We start from the raw sequence: 21,696 nt of genomic DNA, 5'->3' as shown, positions 1-21,696 counted from the left end.
TTCCTTTCTCATCCTTTTTTGAAACCCCCTGTTGCTGTTTGCAGTTCACTGAAGGTTGTACTAGAGTTGTTTTTCCCTTTTAATATTCTTCAGAGACTTCTGAAAAATTACAGAGTTGCAGAACAGCTAAAGGCAGAATGAAACTCTCCATTTTTCTCCTTTCAAACATTTTCACCTTTGGAAAAGGTAAAGGGTGGTTAAATTACAGTTTTTCCTTTTTCCTTTTCCTTGTCGTGCTACCCTGTGCCTTTTTCCAAAGGTGAAAAGGGATTTGAAGTTCTCAACTGGCAAAAAAGAAAGAAGGAAAGGAAAATGAAAAAGTACGTGTTCAGGCTGAAGGAAAACCCCCAAAATTCCAGTCGTCACTCATCCTTCTTCATTTGGTGTGGGAAAGCTGAGCCAAGTAAAAAGAGAAGGAAAAGGAAGAGAATCAAAGCCCAGTTGTGACTGTTTCAGTATTCCTAATGTGTCCTTGATGAAAAATCTCCTGTTTTCCATGGTTATTTTCTGAAGGGAGAGGGGGACAGGTAAGCCCTTTTTCACTGCAGAGTGTTTCGCACATCAAGCTTGGCTGCTGCCCCACTGGCATGTCCCCCTTCCACTGGAGCGCTTCTGCTCTCTGCTTATCTCCTTGGGGGCAGCTGAGGATTTCCCCAGCCAAATTCCTTCACCCACCGATTTTCTGAGGTCTTCACGTGGCCCCATTGATCTCCTGGTTGTGTTGGCTGGTTCTGCACCAGCCAAACCCTGCATTGGGGAGCCAAAGACCAGCACAAATGGTTTTCTAAATGGTTAATGAAGTTGAGGCATTGTCCCCTGAGTTGAGGCATTATCCTCTGAGATGCTCTTGCCTCACTGTCTTCAGGTACTCCTGGGGACTGGTAGGAAGAAGGCCCCCTGATGTCAGGACTTCTCCAGTTTGAAATGAGAGACTGAGATTTTTTTTTTTTTTTTTAAATGTGATTTTGTGCTGTTGGAGAATTTGCAGCTATTAAGTTTGACACCTTAAGGGGAACTGAATTTTCAGAGTGTGGATGCCTCATACTTCTGAAATGACTTTTTCTTCTGTAACTTCTGTCGTCTTTATCTTCTTGTCACCTTTTGAGAATGTATTCCCCAATTTCACTAAGAGCATTTGAAAATCTTGAGCAAGTCTGTGTGTGAGGTAATCCAACAGGAAGAATGTATGAGGATATTAAAAACACCATTTTGAGAAATGAGAAAGCTCAGGAAATATGAATTAATTTTTTGCCAACTGCAGTAGAACAGAAATTAAACTTGCAAACTACTTGCTACGAGTTATTCCTTTGCAACACCACGGTGCAGAGGAGAAAGCACTATTAAAGCTGATGTGTTCACTGGATTTCATCATACAAAGAACTACATTTCACAATGCAGTTTTTGTAATGTAAATATCTGTCTTGGATCATGCTAAATGTTTCTGTTTTAGAAACATAATAATTTGCTTTAATTTCATGGGTTTTCAGAACATGAGCTGAACCCAAGCTGGTTAATATTTCTAGTGTCTAGTTACACATTGAGGAAATCTATGTTTTAATTATGGTTTGCATCATACTTTAGTTATTATAGCACTTTAATGTTGGTAGAGATTGTCAGGATGTAGAAAGTGGTCTCTGTATATGGAAATAGATCCAAAATATGTTTGGCAAGAGAGCAAAACCAAAGGGAGGGGAAAAAAAAAAAAATCACAGCAAGTGCCATACTTCAAGAAAATTCTAATCCGAATCTAAAAACAAACTGCACTTTCAAGTTTCCCCCCCCCCCACCTCCTAGTCATTTTTTATCCATTAGAAAGGAAATGAATTACATCCGTATTTGAAAGACATGAGTTTGTATGACTTTTGTCTTACTACCACACACTGTTTCCAGTCTCCTTAGTACTTGGCTTCCAGTTTTGTATCTTTCCTGATTTTCATGCATAGGAACTATTTAGGCATTAACGCTTGAGGCTTGAATTCAGGAGGCTCATGTCTTCGTTGGGACCTCTTGCATGGTGTGGACATGTTACTTAACTCCCTGGTTACTTACTTGTAGCTTAGGAACAGTAAAAATCCTTTTCCCCCTTACTTTTATCACTGGTGTAGGGGTTAAGTAGAGCTTGGTGAAGGTAACATATACGTGCATTAAAAGAAAGCATTTCCCACCTTGCTCAAAACTCAGCGGAAAGCTAATTTTTTCTTATATGAAGAAGTTTCCACCACAATTATTCCTGTAATCAAGATATATTTTCAAAAGGAAAAATATAGTCATTAAAATTTCTCAGCCAACTCGAAGGTCCTCAGGGTACATCTTTCTTTTACTCCGTGTCTATAGGTACAATGCCTGCCTCAACTTTGCATGATAGCTGTCCCTTAGTATAAATGAATAATCAATTTAAACAAGAAAGTGAGGATGATTGTTTAAAAAGTGACAGTGATTCGATTTCCTCCCCAAACTAGTGAACACTGGAAGTTTGGGGAGTAATATCAAGGAAAGGCCTCTTCTGTGCTTGCTGTTTCTTATATTCTTCCAAAGTATCTGATACTGGCTTGTGTTGGATACATGTCATGGGATCACATGGACATTTTATGTGACTCTGCTGATTCTCATTTTATTTATGTGACTCTCCAAATAAATTTGACCTTTGTATATATCTGCTAACACGCTAAGTCACTACTGTTTTTCAATGCAAAGCTGTGTTATTTCTGCATACCGTTAGGCACGCAATTGCTCATTTAGCTTCTTTAAAGCTTGGATCCTGTACATAAGAGTTCATTCAAAAAATAAATAGGGCTACAGAAGTGGACAAACTGTATTCTCGGTTTCACTCTTTTAGATTGATGTCTTGCCTGAAATTGTTGAGGCTGTGGAGGGGAAGGTGGAGGTGTTCCTAGATGGTGGTGTAAGAAAAGGCACAGATGTTCTCAAAGCATTAGCACTCGGTGCCAAAGCTGTATTCATCGGAAGACCTCTCATCTGGGGCTTGGTTTATCAAGTAAGTAAGAAAAAGCTCAAATGTCTGTTTTTAGATACCTAGACTTGCTGTTTAGGCTTAGTGTATGCATGTATGTGTATATGTGTGCACATAGGGGTGCGTGTGCAATGGTGCCTATGTGTATCCAGACCATCTAATCTAAAATTTGCCATGACAAGTACTCAGGAGTTACGTTTGTGCATAAAACTTTGTTGGCACATGTATACATGTCTGTATCTACACACATGAGCTATATGTACATATAATAGTATATACGGTCTCCTAATCTCCTAGGGTGACGAAGGAGCAAAAGAAGTTCTCCAGATGCTGAAGGAAGAGTTTTGCCTGGCAATGGCACTGACAGGTGAGACATCAATGTTTCCTTTCAGTAATAATCACCTCTCTCTCGCATTTCCTCATAGCTTTCATTTGCCCTGGGCAAGATGCTGTAGAAGGGAGAAGGAAATGTTTGCAATATAAACAGATTAGGTTATGGAGAGATGGGAAAAGGACTTGTTATCGCTGTCTTATAGATGGGGAACTGAGTAGCTTAAGTAAAAGTAAGTAAAATGTTTTTCACAAGGAGAGCAATAAAACTGTAGAAAAGTAGTGGCAAATCCTTGGTCACTAAGGGGTGGATTTCATCTGACAGAATGTAAAATTCTATGGGATAGAAAAAGAAAAGGCTTAGAGTGGTATAGAAAAGCAGGGCTTTCAACTGATATGTAACTTCTCCTCCAGGGTGCAAGAGAGTAGAAGAAATTGGCAGGACACTGATACGAAGACATCAAGCAGTTTCCAAGATTTAGGTCTGAAGAGTATTGCCTCGTGCGTTGCCTGTTGTACAGAAAGCGTGCTACCAGACAAAAAGCAACTGCATTCGCTCTTTGGGCCTCATCCTGCAATCTTGACTGAGAAGGGGTGGTCTGTAGGAGATCCCTTGTTGAAGAAAGTACTTGAAGCAAATTTTACAGGTGTTTTTATATTCTCCTAGGCTCTTAAGGAAAGCTGCTCTACTGGGAGTTGTGATTACAGATGGGCCTTTATACAAGACCAACATAGAAACTTCGAGGTGTTTTGCAACAAATGCTAATGTTAACTTAAATGCCTGGAAGTAACTTAGCTGTTAAAATGAAACTATAAACAGAAGTGTTTTGATAGCAAACAGCTATGAAAATGCAGAAATTTAAACAGTGAGCAAGAAGTATCTTTTACATTTTAGAGAAATTACGCTGTAGATCGTAGAGATTAAATCTTACTTTCTTATGAACATCGCGTCATTTCCCTAGCGACTACGTGCTGTTACTTTATAAGCATGTGGGCTTGTAGCATGCAGGCTGTAGGAGCTCAGAGGACTCTTAGTTGTAAAGAACTGAACAGCAAACCAAAATTGAGGAAATTCTGCTGTTTAAGTGACAGAAACCCCTTCGCAATCAGACAACCGTTATGTATGTGCATCAGGTATAGGTTCGATCCTTGGCTGGTGCAAAACCTTGTAGCCCTATTGCCTTCACCAAACTGTGCTGACTGCACCCAGCTGGAGCCCTGAGTCACCTGGATTCATTTGCTGACAGTGGCAGGTGAAGGCTGATGCTACCTGGGAGAGTTTGTAGGATTTGTAGCCGTGTGCAAAAGAGAAATTTGAATAGTTGAGGTATTAACTCATGACTTGGGAAGATCCTAGTGGCTCTATTCAGTTTTCATGAACGCCCTTCAGACAGATAAATCTTAGCGTTATGCACTCTGCTTATGATGAGGATACAGAGTTATAGATGATCTGCTCCTCTATTCTCTGAACGATCCAACTACCCACTGAATTCAGGAGAAATTTTGCAACTGTAAAAAACAAAGAAATAGCTTCATACGGCGAAGTAACCTTACCCAAAGTGAGCAGGCAGAGGAGGTAAGACTCTACTAATCTCATCTTGAGTAAAACTAAGGGTGGCTCTTCATGTGTCTTGCTTCTGTTGCAGGTATAGCAATGTTACTGGGAGCAAGGAGAGGCCACTGCAGAAAGGTTTTGAAAATCTTGTTGTGGAACTTTAGTGCTCGTTTTTAAGGAGGATTAAAAAAAAAAAAAAAAAAAAAAGCCTTGATTTCACTGTTCCACTGTCACTGACATCACTGGCTCCACCATTTGTTTCCTATCAGTGTCAGGAGGACTCATGCATTCTGACTCTCGCTTTTTGCTCTGTTTGAAATATCCCTTACTGAGCTTTAGAGGCAGCTTTGTAATAAAATGATGGAATATTACAATGTGAAGTAAAGCTGGGGCTGGAACTCAAAATGGGGAGAAAACCCAAAAGGCCACATGCTTGCCCTTCAGTTGTAAAATTTGTACTCTTATTTACTGCAGAATGTAGTGGTTTGTGTGAGGGTTGCATAGCAACAAAATAAAGTTTATCTGTGTAAGGAAATATGAATGTTTCTCAGAGCATAGAGAAGCATAATTTCTGCTGTTTACTGCATTTATCATATCTGTTGCAATGTGGACTGTGTCAGATGTCAATTACAGACTAACTTCAGAAAGACTGTTTATTTTAGATAATATAAATGTTACTTAAAAGATAGGGGCATAATATCTTATGTTTACATGTTTAAGATCTATTTCTAAAGTTTAGAAGATGCAGTTTCCTGTCTTTGCCCCAACCAGATTCAAGGAAAGTTCTGTAACTCTGTGGTCCATGATAAATTCTGATGGTGAGGAAACCCGTTTTGTTACTTGTGCGTAATTAACTATTTGTAGTTCCTCTGGGATAATGGGTTTATGTTGTTTTTTCCTGCTTGTTATCTGAGAATTGTCTGACTGCCTTCCAGTTCAACCCTAGTAAGAGCAGACATGCATTAAAAAGCACAATTAGAGCCAAATACTGAAAGTCTGTGAGACAGCATTAACAGAAACAAAATTCATTTGCCTTTGCAAATTTTGCATTTGACTTCTGTTTTTAAAATATTCCACAGTGAAAAGAATTTCCCTTGATTTTGAGACATCCAAACACAACTGCTTCTGGAAGTTATTAAAGGCAGGAATTCTGTTTGGTTTTGATTTCGGGTTAGAAAGCAGAAAGACTCAAGAGTGCCCTCAATAATTTTAAAAGCTGAACCATGTCCAGTCTCAGCATGACTCTACCTCACAGTTCCTTCACCTGGAGAAGCTGAGAAGAAAATGTAGCATGTGTAACGGGTGGTGGTGGTTGATCTTCCTGCAGTTTGTGAGGGTGTTTCTGAGGAGAATATAAGCAATATAACAGAAGACAATAATAGGTCTTTGAGATATGTTAATTAGAAAAATACACTATGTGCCTCCAAAGTGACAAGTGAACACAACAAACACTTAGGAACAACATATCACAATCCTCGGATCAAGGCATAGAAGTAGGGGGGGAACAGAAGGTGTATTTGCATTTGTGATGCTTTAGTATATCTGCCTATCTGTATGTCAAATAACAAACACAGTGTCTTGATGGTTTTAATTGTGAAATTATTCTCTGACTTTACCTTGGCTCCATATTAAGCCAAAGATACCAAGAAAAAATGTCTACATAGAAAAATTTCTAATAAAGGAGGAATATTGAATGATATTTATCTACCCAGAAAGACAGCACTTAACTGGTGTGCTGGGTGCCTAGAAAAAAACAATCCATTTGGGAGGCTGGTGACTCAATAGGAACTGAACGGGGTTTTCTAACCACCTCTGAGGTAGAACAGGAATATTCCCTGGAAAAGAAATTGCAGCTCTTAATGAAGGAAGATTTATCAGATCTTTTGTGGAGAGACAAGAGACCAAAAGCAATACCTGAGAATGTGGAAGAGGGGGAGGATCCTGGACTTTTTAGGAGAAGTTTGGAAGATCCCATTTTTGGAAGCATCCCCACAAAATTGTCTCCCTGGCCCCTGTGAGTCCATAGAGGATTAAACCCACTGAAGAGAATATGGAAGAGCGCGGCACTCTAGAGAGGATGTGTAGACACGACTCAGGAGATTTGGAAAGGCTTCAGCCCTGGTTTGGGATGTCAACAACTGGACTCCAGAGACCCTTTTGTAGCAAGAAGTTCTACGGAAGACAGTCTGTATCCAAGTGACAAGGTAAGTGAAAGAGCCTGTGACATTTTCTGGGCATCTGATAGAGTACATCAAGGCTAGACATGCAGGGAGCAGGGTCCTCCTAAGAAAAAACAATATGCTTCTGCAAAAGACCACTTTGACCTGCAACACATTGGCAGTCTGGGCCTGGAGGACAGGTTTGGCTGCATCGGGAATGTGTCTGCCATGAAAGCCTGGCAGTTAAATACAGCAGAGGAGAGTGCCAAAGCGCAGAGGTGCAGGACCGCAGGCATGGCAGTCTGGTGAGCAGAAGATGACAGAAGTCTGCTGAGGGCTGAGACACCATCTGACCTTTCAGATAAAAAGTGGAGGAGGAGGTTCGTTAAATCATCGGGACAGATTTAACTCTCCCGCTTAGCCTGTCAGCTCTTTGAAGCAGAGGCCTGCTGCTTTTTGAATGCTTGGAGCCTGCGCACAGGGTGGGGAATCCAGTAAGTAAATGATAGGAGTCATAATTCAGTGCACTGAAGCTGAAGAGCTGTGAAAGACATGATCTGTTTTCTTGTGACCTCCACCTCTCGCTGTGACTCTGGGACACGTTATTGTTTTTTATTTTTACTAGTGGCCAAGTCAAACAAATAGCTCTGGAACTGGTACGAACTCCACCTCCATCCCCAGTTTTTCAGGTTAAGCATGAAACTTGTCTGTCTTACTGGGAATTTCTGAACATAAATAAACAGACACTTAGAGTAACTCGCTTTGATAAATGGGCAGTGTAGGTCGGGGCCTGCTGGATATGCAGGCGACTCAAAGATGAAGCAGAGCTGGGGAAGTAGGCAGGAATGGCTTTGCTTTTCTTGGCTTCTCAAATGGTTTTCAGGCTGAAATCAAATACTTGAGAGCATGAGGAAAGCTGGCTTCTGAAGTCATGATTTTGCGCTGAACCTCACTGTAAGGATATCTCTTATAAAGCTACTTTTGATGTGGAAATTTGGCTCCAAACCACACTGAAGGCCATTATAAATAACCACTTCATCACAGGACACACAGAAGTTGGCTTCCTTGAACACTCCTAGAAAGCAAGTCTAACCTTATTGAGCCTTAACCTCATCTAGTGTAAATCAGAGAAGCTCCATTGACTTCATTAGTTTATTCTGATTTACACCAGCTGTGACTGTGGCCCGCAATACAGCAAGATATGTCAGCTTTTAAATTCTGTCACTGAGTGTTGAACAAAACTGTTTTTAAAACAAGATTGGCAATCCCAAATTTAGATACTAATGAGACACAGTGCCGTAATTGTTTCACGATGCCTATATGCTCCATTTTGTTTTCATTTTGCCTTGCTTCTGTTTTTCTTATCTCCTGCCAAACAGAGGGAGAGTACCACATATGTTACATTCATAACAAAGATGTTTTGCTGCTTTGAGAACATGTCCTCCAGATGCAAAATGCCTTTGTGTTGTAGTTCAGCTTCTTCCTTTGCAGAGGTATGTTGGTTATGTGCCAATATGGGAACGCCCTTGAAGGCCAGCCCCACGTTTCTCCAGGACCTGGAGCTTTCGAAGGGGCCCCCAGAGGCTGTCCCAGCTGAACTTCAAAGATCTGATTCACTCTTAGGACTTTCCCAGCTCCTAAGTCATCATTTCAGATGGACAGGATGAATTGTGTCCAGGAGCACCCTGATAGGAATGCCCCGAGACCATCATTACATCTCCTCTGTCACAATCCTGCAGGGTTCTCATGCAGGTAACTATATTGAGTAATCAATTGCACTGGCGGCACCTTTGTGGTAAGCAAGGCTAGTAGATACATACAGATGGCTTGTTCAGCCAAGGGGAAGACATTCATACAACTAGACTGACAATGATTAATATCGATTATTATTTTATGACAACAGCAGCTGTAAGTTCCAGTCAAGGTCAAGTAGCGTTGTGCACTGCAAAGACATTTTTCTGCAAGCAGCAGTCTCTACCCAACAGAGTCTGAAGTGTAAATTGACAGGCACAGGAAGAGAGAGTCTCTCTTTATAAAATGAGGATAGAAACAAACTGCTTTCTGCAGTTAAGTCCCTTAAATTTACATCCCACTGCCTTGATTATAAATCATGCTGTTCTCCCTGAGGCAGATAACTCTGGGGTGGACATTATGTATCAAAAATACCCAACAACCATGAGAAAGGTCCACAGATGAACTACAGAACAGGGGCAGAGCTGGGCCACAGCAGAGCCTTTAACCTGTGTATTTTTCCTTGCAGAAGGTGGAGCTCCTTAAATAACTGGGACTATATCTTATGCTCTGCCAGTCTGCCAAGCAAGATCTGATTGCGGTGGCTTTGCAGTATGGGAATGGAAGACCTCTTATTTCTTGCTGGTTATCTATAATTCAATAGCGTAACATGATTTTACTTGGGTTCTCCCCAAGCCCCTCAGTGTAGTAACCCCTTTAATTCTGTATTCTGTGTTTTTATTAGATTTTCCTGTTAGGAGGACTGCAAGTAGTGGATTTAAAACACTTAGTTGTCACTAAAAAGGTTCCTGCAGACCAGGTGCTCATGGTTAGGTTAATTTCACATGAGATTTGTCTAAGTTTCAAGAATGGTCATGAAGACTTCAAAGGAAGGTGCAAAGATCCTACAATAAGGCAACATGGCATAAATTTAGCTCTTACATGAATTCAGGATATGTATTGTACGCGTTTCTATTTGGTATGGTTAGCCAGTAAGTTCAGTGTGTATTGTTACTGGACCCAGAAATCTAGCATGGATGTGAGATAAACAATCTGCATAACAGGTGAGACCTAAATGCTGATCAGACATGGGAATTTCAACAGCAGCAGCATCTCACATACCGAAGCTTTCCTCTGTATGCACGCACTATCAAAGATAAGCTAGCCTGGTGTGTTGGAGAGTGTAGGTGGGGTCTCTATTATAATTTTAATATAAACTGTCACTGACTCTGGAGTTACACATCTGCAGCTTCCCATCAGGTAGTTAAGAGCAGCAAAAAATACTGAATTTGGTATAAGCAAATTCCCTTTGACAAGCTTATGTCTCTATCCAGGAACCTGGAAAAACTAGAAAAGCACCCTTCATACAAGAAACTCCACTGGCAAGCTCTTTGAAAGAGTTACAAACAGAGAAATTTATATTAGGAAAAGAACTCGGTCACAGTCTTAGGAAAGCACAACAACAGAATATATCTGCAAATAAAGAATAAGAGCTGGCAATAATCCACCTCATTTCCTTACTGCCTACCAGTGAGTTTCTTCCACAGCTCCTAATCCATGGCTGCAGGTCCAGGGGTGCCAGCATCCATCTCCGCTTTGTTGTGGCATTGCATCTCATTGCGTCCTGCATATTGCCACTGTTTCTGCACCAACGTTTGCTACGCAGTCCTTGGTTTTGATCTCACAGGGAAGCTGGAATGAGAGAGAAGCCTGAGACCTTTGGGCAGAGTCTTTGCTGTTTGGAAATACTTTGAAATGAGGTGTGGACAGGTGTGGGTGTTGGTGAAGGGCTTTTGGCCAGAAGGTAAGAGCTCTTTTTCACTTTCCAAGAGCCCCCTACCCGGGATTAAAGTTGAAATCTAGTTATAGAAGTTTGCTGAATGGGAAAAGGGAACCTGCATAGGTGTGAGTTTGGCGTAAACCATAGGTGGCCCATGGTGCTTCAGCAGCGCTTTACATCAGTAAAGAGTGCCTCCTCAAGGCAGAGGATCCCAGTCCCTGGTTCCCAGGCTACACATCACCTATAGACATGGTAAAGAAGTTAAAAAGGAGCCTAGCAAAGACCTTAAAGTGCTCTTGCCTACATCATGTTACTCGCTCAGTAGTGTTGACCTAGGGCCAGGGAGGTTAGGGCTTGCTGTTCCAGAACTTCTGCTGTAAGGGTCATGCATTTGAGTAAATAAAGAAGCCCACCACCATTACAACATTCTTTCCACTTCATCTGTTTAGATGCTGATACGATCTTTGTCCAAAATATTTAGGGCCAAATCGTGAGCTAGCATAGCTCTGTTGTAATCTGTGGACTTGTACTGATCTATGTCGGCTGGGAATCTGAACCTACAGGCTCCTCTCTCCCTACCCTCCAAAGAAGCACCAAAGTTTTCATCAGTTTCAGCAGCAGTTTTGCGTACATCCCATCAGGCCCATAGTATGTGAATTTGTGGGATTTGTAGCTGTTATATGAGGTGCGTGATTTTCACTTTTATCAGGAATTTTGAGACAACGGCTGGAGGAAAGCAGTAAGTTTTTGCGGCAAGGCTGTGATGATTGTTCTTTGTTTGGCAAGGCTGGTAGAACTACCTTCTCAATGCTGCTGATATTTCCTAGCCAAAGTTGTCCTGTAACAGGGTTGATACTGAATATCAGGCCATCTTGTGTGAATGGAAGAATGAACAGCCCTGGTGCATGACATACACACTTTAATGTATAAATAAACAAGTACCTTTGACTTCTGTACTTCACTCTCCATGTTATCTATCCATAAGCTATACCTTACCCGGATTCAGTCTCCCAGCCTTTGCTTTTTATGTGCTCACTGCTAACCTGGAAGACTGCCGCAGCTGTACAGCAGGCCCGAAAGACATCTCTGACAGTTCTGGCTCCAGTTTATTTTCTGGTTATTCAGTGGTGCCAGAGGAAGAACTCATGATGCATCATTAACAGCATCTTCTTATGTTAGTCAATGGATAGTCACTTGCAAGTAGTTATGTGTACGTTCATAACTGCTGCATAACAGACTACAAAACCACACTCGACCTAAATAATTTGCTGGCATGCTAATGAACGGTAAACCCAGACAGTTCAACCATCTGCATGCTCTGCTTTTTATCAGTTTCAAGTGTGTTGGGTTTGGGTGCATGTGTCCCCTGCCCCCCCCCCCCCCCCCATAAAACCATACTTTTGATCTATCACAGAAAGGCCCTTTTACCATAAAGATAAAAAGATTAAAAAATATTCCTTTTGATTCTCAACCCTTTTTTCCATTATTGCTCTGATACGGATGGGAGTTGTATTGTCAGTTATTATAGAGGATGTAGAGTGCATTCAAAGAACAAGAAGCTGTAGAGTACATCCAGCCCACAAGCTCGTTTATTTATTTGTGTTGCTGTTAACTGATGTGTTTGGAAATCTTCAGTACTATACGGTGAGCAAAGATGTTGGCTGCAGCGTAAAGTATCTCGAAGCCAACACTGCACGCCGCTGACATGATCTCTAGAGCTGTGATTGCAGCACAGTCATGGAGAAAGCTTCCATTCTGACTGAATCTTCCCTGCAATGCACTGGATGATTTATCTTGGAGGATTTTTATTGCATTTATCAGAAGCTTTTTGGTTATTAATACAGGAAAAGTAATATCTATATTACTACATACATTAATACATGGGAACCCAGGAGAGAATATCCTGAGCTTTGTTGGTTTTGATGGTTGGAAAAGTGCAGTGACTGATTTAATGTTTTCCACAAAGTTTGAAATCTTTATAAAAGAAAAGTGTCTGCATGCAATATAACATGATGCATCAAAGTAAAGGTGTCTTTTTTTGCACAGGAGATAGCCCTATTAAATAATATTCCTTTTTCCATAGCTAGCCTTTTTCAGTCTCACCTTCCCACTCTCTTGAAAAAACGGCTAAGGGGAAATTCCTCAAAGTTTCTCTTTCCTTTTCTATTCGGCATTGGTGTATGCTCCCTTCCCCAGTGCCTTGTTGGCTGTGGGAAGGTGTTGCTGTGATTAATTTTTTTTTTCCTTGTTTTTGTTTCTAGCGCTGGCAATAGCTAGACTGTCCTGCGGTGCAGCGTCATCATGGTAAATGCCAGAAGAGCTCTTCTCAATATCAGTATGTTCAGTGAAGTGTATCAATTAATTACTGTTCACTTACGTTGTCACAAAGATACTTCCATTGCCCCAACAAGATGCTTTTAAGCAGCATGATAGTATGTAAACAGCTGATAAAAACAGGGTCGTCAACCTAGTAAGAACTTTGGATTTTTGAGTGTAGTGTAATTTGCTGCAAGAAAACAGTCAGTATGTAACTTTATGGGGCATTTAGTGTCAAAAGCAGCAATTTCTGATACATTATTTTCTCTTTGTGAATTAAAATCTTCCAAATCAAGTGATCCTAAGTCAATTCCAGCGGGTGACTCAGGTCTGCAAAACAAAATTTTGTACATGTGCCTGGCGAAGGGGCTGCCTTTTGATTATTATATGTATAAATGCATCCCAGACACGCACACAGGAAGTGGTTACTTGTATGTGGAAGCAGAGGAGCCATGCTAAGATATGTATCTAAGGTCTGCCTTACAATTTTTCCTGCCCTGATCATGACTTTTTGAAATTCATTTATGTCCCTAGCTGAGCAGCTTTAAAGATGGAAGCCCTAGCCAATGTGCAGCTCCCTGGGCTTATTGGTTTTAATGTTCTTGAGACACGTTAGCTAAAGGCTGCCTGAGGTCCTCACTGAACCTGCTGGTGAACTTGGGTCTGATTTCACAGAGATGAAGCCTGCTTTTTGCCTGCAGGTGGAAGCCATGCAGGACCTAATACCTTTGCAGCCTTTGTGACAGTGCAAATAACCAAGAAGTGTACATAGCTGATTATTAAGAAGGTGGAGAGAGTATTTGATGTTCTTTGGAGGGACCAGTGAGATGATTTTGGGGTTCTTTCATCTCAAAACAAAGATGTACAGGATCCAGTGGCTGAAAGCTGAAGATATCAAAACCAAAGTGGTTTGGGTTTTTTGTTTTAGCAGCAAAGGTTCTTAGTGTTGGAATGCTCCCAGGGGATGTGGTAAATTGTCCTTTGTAGTATTTAAACGAGAAGTAGATGTTTTTAAAGAAGATATGCTCTATTTTGGCCACAAAATATTGGAGACTTGTTGGGTAAAATGTTCTGGCTTATTTATAGTGAAAATCAAATCAGATGATTGCAACATGCCTAAAACTTACTAAACCTATCGCTTTCCTTTTGATGTTTTTGGTGTTTGTTTTTTTTATTTGTGGCTCAACCTATGCGAATCAGGCAAGATAGGATAGTTTGCATGATTGATATGTGTGAACCAAGCTATGAAGAGGTGTACCTGTTCCCTGATCCTGAATGGTCCTTAGCCTTTTTATCAGAACTTCCCTATGGTTGTGGGCATTTAGGATTTTTAAGCCTCTAAGATCCAGTGATGCTTTGGCTTACGGTCCCCATCTGTGTCCATCAGTACAGCTCTTTTGCCTGGATTGGTACCCTGCTGAATTAGACTCATTAAGGCTCTGGGCTGTTCTCTTGTTTCTCTGACATCTCTGCTTTTGACTTTGCTAGTGTGGGTACGTCAGATGCCTCGCTGTCTTGCTGACCCACGGTAGGTTCGAGAGCATAATTCCAGGCTTTGTGAGAAGGGAACATTTGTAAAGCAGCAGCCCCTTGCTAATCTGTAGAGGGAAAGCACATATGACAGGTAGTGGGGATTCCATTTTTCAGGATCCAGGGTTTAAGACAGGCTTAAAGGAATCTTATTAAAAGTGTTTTCCAGTGCATGTGGCTCCTTCTGACAGCACCCAGGTGGTTAAGAAACCAGCATTAAGAATAAAAGCGGTTTCTCTTCTCTGCACAACAAATGGTTCAAGTGTCTGGTATTCGATTCAGAAAGGAAACCTGCAGCAGTCATGTCCCCTGAAATAAACCCACCAACATTTTGAGCTGCCAACACTTCTGTCTATTACGTCAAGGCATCGCAAAGTTTAAAGCGTAGAAAGTAATACATATATTTTTTTTCAGTAATCCCAGGGTAAATATTAGGTAGACAGTATTTCTGCTTTGTGCATTAAAAACCCGACTGAATTTGAAAAGCCTGCAAGTGCACTTTGGGGATTTTGGAAAGTGTCGTTTGGCCATGAGCTAAGACCAGAAGCTGCCATTTTGCAGATGGGGCAGGAGGGAAAGGCGTTTGGCTTCATTCATAACTTCACAGCTACTGCAAATATCAGCTGATGAATATTTATGTTATGACTGGCAGAGACCCTAAAGGCAAACAGGGGGGAGGAGCGGAGGTGGAAGCTTAAGTTAGGAAAATGGTTGTCTGAACTCTGTGGGATTTCTTTACCAACACTTTCCATGCTTGAACAGTAGCTGCTGAATGAAATCATTATGTACTGAGCCCCTGTGCAGGAAAACAAGGTTTGTCAAGACTCTGTTCGTTAGCACCTCGTACTTTGTTTGAACCTTGGACATTTGCTGGGCCCTGTAAAGGGAAACTTTTTTTTCTTCAAATCAAACATGCTGTACAGCTAGCTAGTTTTCTTTTGTTTAGTCATTGTTGTGATGGCACCAATTGTAAAACAGGGTCTCATCGTTAGGAAAAGAGGGGGCCAGACAGGAATGTGAAGTGCTACAGGGTGGTGTGGGTACTGAGGAGGTGCTGCTGCAAGGCAGACTAAGATAGCAGATACAGAAAGCGTTAAAAATTAGAGGTGTCATTATTGAACAGACCTGTAGTGCTTGACTGTGCCCAGCTGTGTTGGTGTCTGTAGGCTCATCCCCTGTGCCAGGAACACACTTGAAACCAGACCTCTGTTGTGCAAGGCGCTGCAGACCTATTGATAAAGCAGAGGAGATGAGGGAGAATGTAAATTGAATTATTTGGGCACAGAGCTGGGAGAGACTAAAAGCCGGCTACGCTTTCCTCTTTGCACAAATCCTCAGCACAAACACTGTGTTGCATTTAACTGCTGCAGGCAGTAAATATTTGCTTAAAATGAAAGTTATGTTGTTTTTTGCAAGACAGTAGTTCCCCAATAATTCCTGCGTGTATCAGCAGCCTCTAGTGTTACCGGTTTAGTTAGTATTGCGCTTGAATTTTAAGGAAGTAAAAGAGGTGAGTGTCCTTCCTCTATATAACACAATTTCAAAGTAATGTATTTCTTCATATTTGTATTATCTCAAGTCACTCATTGAGAGGGGAAAAAAAAATCCAAATCTCTTCCTTTTGCCTTCACCAGGCTGTAAATTAACAGCCAGGAGCAACTTTCAATAAAGTTTACGAACATGACTTCACTGTTGGGATGAATCAAGCTCAGGAAGGAAACCGGCTGAAATAAGTAACTGCTGAAAGTCAGCTAGGGCTTACTAAAGTGACAGTCGGCTGCGGGTGGCCAGGCTGAGCCCCCTTCCCAGGACCACAGGACTTCATGAAATGCAAGCACCTTTAAAAGCAGGCAGCCTGAGTTAGATATATAGAAAAAATAGAAGTGCCCAGAAACAGTCAGTCACTTCAGAAAATCATTCCCTAAGGGCTCTGCAAAATTGATCAGGCTCTGCTTGAGAGGAATAGGGAAAAGCCTGGATTTTGCCTATTGTACTTCTTCAGAGAAATCCCTAATCTCGACACTAACTTGTCCGTTGTTTCTCTGGGAGGTGGCTTTTCTTAGGCTGCTTATTTAGAGGTACCTTGATTCCTTTATAAGGAGGAAAATCTTCAGGAAATGCCCATATGCAGGAAACCACAGGAGGCCTTGCACCCCACGAAAACCACTCGCAAAGCCTTTCTGCTCGTTCCCGCCCTGTGGGGAGATGCCCATGTGTCCAGTTCACAGAAACCAGCAGATGGTGCTGCAATACATGAAGTAGTTGTTTTCCTGGACCGGGAAAACTTGGGAAGGATCTATCAGGGGCTGCCTCTGACCACCTCCAACCCCTGAGGCAAACCGCTTCCCCCGGCAGCCTTGTGCAATTGCAAATGCAGATGGTGCAGCTCAGTCTCCCGCCCCGGAGGACGGGTGTCCCTCTCTTTGTTATTTCCAAACATACGAAGCAGTTTCTGATGGGGAAGGGTCTTTTGGATTGATTTTTCCTCACACAGCAGCGAGATGGGGCAGCCATGAGGGTGCTGAGGGCAGCTGGGTGAGGGGAAGGTGCGTGCCTCTCCTCAGGGGTGGCTGGTGAGGGGTGTGGGGATGGCAAGGCAGCCATGATCCCCCGGCAATTTGCCCCTCTGGGCCTTCCTCACGGTGAGGGGTTTGCCCGGCAGTGCAGGTCTGTTTGGCGGGCGCCCCTCAGAGAGGGCGGCTGTGGCTCACTCCCTCCCCGGCGCTTTTGTTGATGCCGGGTTTGTGCCCGCAGCTTGGAGTGGAGGTGCTTGGGGCATAGGGAAAGTTCTGTTTTTCCTCAAAAATTTTAAAAATACCTCAAAAAAACCCAGGAAACAATGGTGAGTTTGTGCCCAGCACTGCAGCCCTGCTGCCAGCCCTGCCCAGAGTCCCGGAACCTTCTGGTGCCTTCTGGAACCCTCTGGCCCCTTCTGGAACCTTCTGGCACTTCCCCTCTCAGGGCAGTGGGGGCCACCCGGTTGCTGCCTCTGCCACCCGCCTCCAGTCTGTGTGGTGAAAATTGTGAGGAAAACCCCCCAAAAAAAGGGCAGCAGAGGTACAGGGGGAGTTTGGAGTGAGGTGCAGAAATGCACCATGAGCAAGCACAGCATGTTTATGTGTGGGGCTCTGCAAAACATGGCGGCGTAAACCCGGACCGGTGTGGATGTGGTGCATCATTTTTCCCCTCCCCTGTGGAAAAAGGAAAGTTCTCAAAATATTTGCCATTTATTTGTGAGATTGTCCCTGCCTGCCAGCCAGCACCTGGTTGCCCTGCAAACCGACGACGTGCCACGAGGAGAAGGGGCCGAGCAGCTGCTAACTGGCAGGCAGCAGCAGCGAGGACAGGGAGAAATATGCTTGGGGAGGGACCCGACAACGCTGCGCAGCTGTTTTTGTTATACCACCGAGCTGTAAAGTTGAAAAATGATTTGAAAAGCAAAAGATGTGCCGGGAGTACTGGCGTGTCCCGCTTATGGGCGCTTGGGGCATTCTGTGTAAATTGAACTTTCTCCCCCCCTGTTTTTTTGGATGGCTTAATATCGCAGCAGTGGAAGGGAAGAGCAATGAGACGCTTGGAGTGCGAAGCCTCTTCCCTGATCTCTCTGGCACCGAACCGCACCAGAGTGAGCTGAGGACAGAGGCGAAGCCCGGCTGCTCCCTGTCTGTTCATTGCTGTAATCCAAAACGTGGAGGTTATTTCAGTGCGGAGGTTGCACGTGAGAAGGCCCTCAGTTTCTTTTATTAAAAAAAAAAAATTAAAAAATCAACTGGGACAAGAAGGATAACCTATTCATGATTTACCAGACAGCAGGGAAGCGAGTGGAGGGGCCTTGCTGGAGATGGAGCGATTTGCACTGGGGGAACATCTGGCCCATCAGCTGTACCCAGCCGTTTGTACGGCGATGCTTTGCAGAATGCGGTCGCAGCCCCCGGGAGCGAGACCGTCTACATCCCTTTCACAAGTAAATAGCAATATGCAACTTTTCTTTTCACTGTGGGATTATTTGATAATTGTGAGTCAGGGGTGTGTGTGTGTAGGTTTCTGGGGTTTTGGGGTTTTTTTTGTCTGCTCAGTAGCCTTTTTGGAAGGTGACCCATTTGTTTCCGACCAAAAGCACCTAGGAAAACCTGCCCCCTCAGAGGAGTTATTCATCTCAGTGAGGGAAAAGGGATGGAAAGACAATTACTGTTTCTTGTGACTAACGTAATACGTGACTCAAAATGTTAAGCAAGAGTGCTGACGCGATAGCCTCTTCCCCACAACTTCAATTCAGTGTGAGAGGCGTCAGGTTGAAATATGAAGTAGTTCCCCTGCAGCCAGGTTGCTCTGGCTTTGCATCCAAAGCTGCTGGAGTTGGAAGTTAGTCTGTAACCTAGAGAAAATGGAACTGTTTACGGGGCTTATTCCTATTACAAACACAAAATTTAGAGGTCTCTGCTGTAGTCTTTGTGTTTGGATTTAGCAGGTAGAAGGTGGATTTCATGTAAGAAAGCAAGAAGGTGCTGCGGTGGTGAAGCAGCCTCATGGCGTCAGGGCCTGCAACCCTACCGGAGGCTCCTGCTGTGGCTCAGGCAAAACCCGCAAAGTACTCTCATCTTTTCCTCCTTGCCAAACTCTCCTCTGTCATTCTTGGATTTGTTGTACGATGCAAATTTGGATTTCATCTTTGTGTGGGAATGGGCGCCGGTGTTCCTTTTGCAGGATAAGATGGCTCTGAAGTGTTTTTTCTGCCCTTTTCTGGTGTGCCTGTCCATGTCTTTCCTCCAAGAGGTTTGAGGAGCTTTGAGTCAGACTGTGAAAGGATGGTTCCTTGCAGGGACTCCTCATGTGCAGGGTCTGGAGAAGCTGAGCTCTGTGCAAAGGACAAATAATTTGTTTAACTTGGCATTTTTAGATTCCAGAATATGGCTTTAGGCCAAGTCTGAGTGACAATAAAAATAATTATTCTATGAAAATTGGACAGTTATGGGAAATTCAGTAAGTCTCCTAGAAAACTGAAGTTTATTTTGACAAATTAAAAAAAAGGGGTGGGGTGGGCTTTTTACCTTTTTGTTGAAATTATTAAAAAAAAAAAGAAAAAAGAAAGAAACAAAACAAACAAAGTTACTATGATGACTTCTTTTTGTATGCATTTTCCTCTGGGAAATATAGAAAATTCTTATGCTACTAGGGGAATCTTATTTTCCTGTTCTGCACATGAGCAAAGTCTTGATTAAGCTGACTTGTTCCTTTGGGATATTCTGCCAGGGATATTTCTCCTGGAGAGCAATTGCCTGCTGTGGTTTGCTGGGTACTTGAGAAAAGCGATGCTGTAGTCCCACTGAGGCAGGGACCTGTTGCTACTTAAGTAGAGTGCTATCAATTGGAAAAGGATATGCACTGGGAAAAGAAAATGCACTATTGCTGTCATTAACGGCTCAAATCTGTATTCTTGTTCAGGATTGGTTTCCCTTTTTCTAGTCTGTACTGGGACGCCTCACTGAAGCATTATTAGCAATTTTATTGGCAGTATGTACTGAGGTTATCTTGCTCTTGGAACTGCCTGTGTGCACTTGGTTTCCCTCCCTTGTGTGCAATGATGCACTAATCTGGGGTGATGCTCTTGGTACTTTATATATAAAAAGCATAGCTGCTGCAGATACTTCCTGCAACACATAAGGTTTTTCAAAATTACATGTTGCAAACATTAGTTTAAAAGAGGTAAGAAATTTGGATTTAAAAAGGATGCGAATTACAGAAATGTCCCTCCTTGTCATTACTCTCTTCCGTAGCTTTCCTCTTCCTCTCTTCAAACCACGCATTTATGGTTTTGGTCTCCTTGAGGGCAGAGTTCTTTCATTTCTTCAGGTAGCAGATACAGAAGGAAGCAAAGCTTTAGGTAGATAAACATTCATTTTGTTGTGGAAACCACGTGCTGCCTTGTGGCAGAAAGTGCCTTCGAAGGGCGGTGGCTAGATCATCCTGCCTGTGGGAGAGCTGCCAAGAGGCTGAGCTCCTCAGCGTGGGGGTTAAAGGGCCTGCGGTCTGACTCAGGACAAACCACAGGTGAGCGAGCCCATCTGTGAGCTGATGTCCCATAGAAAAGAGTGTGCTTCTTCCTGCCCCCAAAATGTTTTGTGACTGTTTTCACATTTACATCAGAGTCAGTCACAGGATGTAGCACTTTTGTGTGACTCCTGTTGCATTGTACTGCCCCAGACGGTGTTTTTTTAATGAAGAATCATTTCCCAAAATACGTTGTACTGTGTTTTGCAATAAGGTAGCAAATGCTGCTTTGTTTGTCAACTATGGGGTGTAGTGTGGATGGTAAATGATTCATTGCCTAACAGGCAAGAATTTAATTTGCGAGAAACGTCTTTAGTTTGGCTTTAAAAAAAATCTGTATTTTTCGTACAGAAGTCTTGTGAGGATGATAAGGATTTGGATGAGGTTCCACAAAGGTAGTTAAGGTAAGTGGGAGATTAGGCATCTAAAACCTTGGCAGATTTGGCCATAATTTTGTGCAGACACTTTAAAAAAAAAAAAAAAAAAACAACACGTAGCTGTGATTTTATTTCTGACTTCAAGGAAACTTAATTTTATACCTTGCTTTGGGACATGACATGCACAGTTGTTATCCCTGACATTGGACAAAGGCAAAGCAGATTGGTCTGCTTTGGAATGGATTTCAGTTTTCTTCTGGAAGTCTGTGAACTTTAGCAGATCACCATATACCTCCCATCCAGGAAAGTGTTGTGTGGTTTGAGGTTTATTATAGACTTTTTCTACAGCTCCACTCAGGGTAGATTCATGCTTAAATGGAAGCCCAGCAAGGCAAAAGCCAGGTGTTTAGGATGTGGCATTGGTGACTCAGTAGGTGGTACACTTCCTTCACCGTCAACATTAAACAAGTGCCCTTGTGTGGTAACAGGGATGGATTATTTCTTGGCTGACATGAAAAAAAAACAAGGTCACTACTAAGACTTTGGGGCTTGTACAGGAAGGTCTTCTGTTCTCTGTAGTGAATGGGAATTAGCCTCAGGATCACTTTAACTGAAAAAAAAAGACGTCCTTTAAAAATGAAAGCTGTAAGTGTTGTATTGCAATAGAAGCAAGAAACCCCAGCTGATGTCAGGGTCCCATCGTGCCACACATAAAAATAAGGATGGGTAAATGGGGAATTCTCCCTGCTCATGTTCAGATGGAAACATGACTGAATTACCTGAAAGGGCACGGGTGAGCTTGGAGCCAGGATCTCAGTGGGGTACATTAGCAGAGCTTTATGTTTCCTGCCTCTGAGCAGGTATGGGACCAGCACGGTCTGTCCAGGTACCTATCACTT

The 21,696-nt window shown here is 42.6% G+C and overlaps 1 protein-coding gene across 20 annotated transcripts in view; it reads left to right on the top strand.

Annotated features, from left to right (window-relative positions):
* HAO1 (hydroxyacid oxidase 1) overlaps positions 1–21,696 on the top strand; it is an 89,705-nt gene that overhangs the window by 24,313 nt on the left and 43,696 nt on the right. For 9 of the 20 annotated variants that reach the window (XM_087777567.1, XM_087777564.1, XM_087777566.1 and 6 more), the window contains 4 exons: positions 2,837–2,995; positions 3,269–3,338; positions 3,716–7,060; positions 8,395–13,992. In XM_087777567.1, coding sequence (XP_087633693.1) covers positions 2,837–2,995; positions 3,269–3,338; positions 3,716–3,783 — 297 coding nt within the window. In that variant the 3' untranslated portion in view covers positions 3,784–7,060; positions 8,395–13,992. Of the gene's footprint in view, positions 1–2,836; positions 2,996–3,268; positions 3,339–3,715; positions 7,061–8,394; positions 13,993–21,696 lie in introns of those variants that run through there. The other 11 variants (XM_087777552.1, XM_087777556.1, XM_087777562.1 and 8 more) reach the window with 11 other exon arrangements.

Source organism: Nipponia nippon, unplaced genomic scaffold, assembly GCF_047370975.1.
Source record: "Nipponia nippon isolate SJK-2023a ecotype South Korea unplaced genomic scaffold, ASM4737097v1 scaffold_4, whole genome shotgun sequence".
In the NCBI taxonomy this organism is placed as follows: domain Eukaryota; kingdom Metazoa; phylum Chordata; class Aves; order Pelecaniformes; family Threskiornithidae; genus Nipponia; species Nipponia nippon.
Note: the sequence above shows the minus strand (reverse complement) of the source record. Positions and strands in the feature narration are given on the sequence as shown.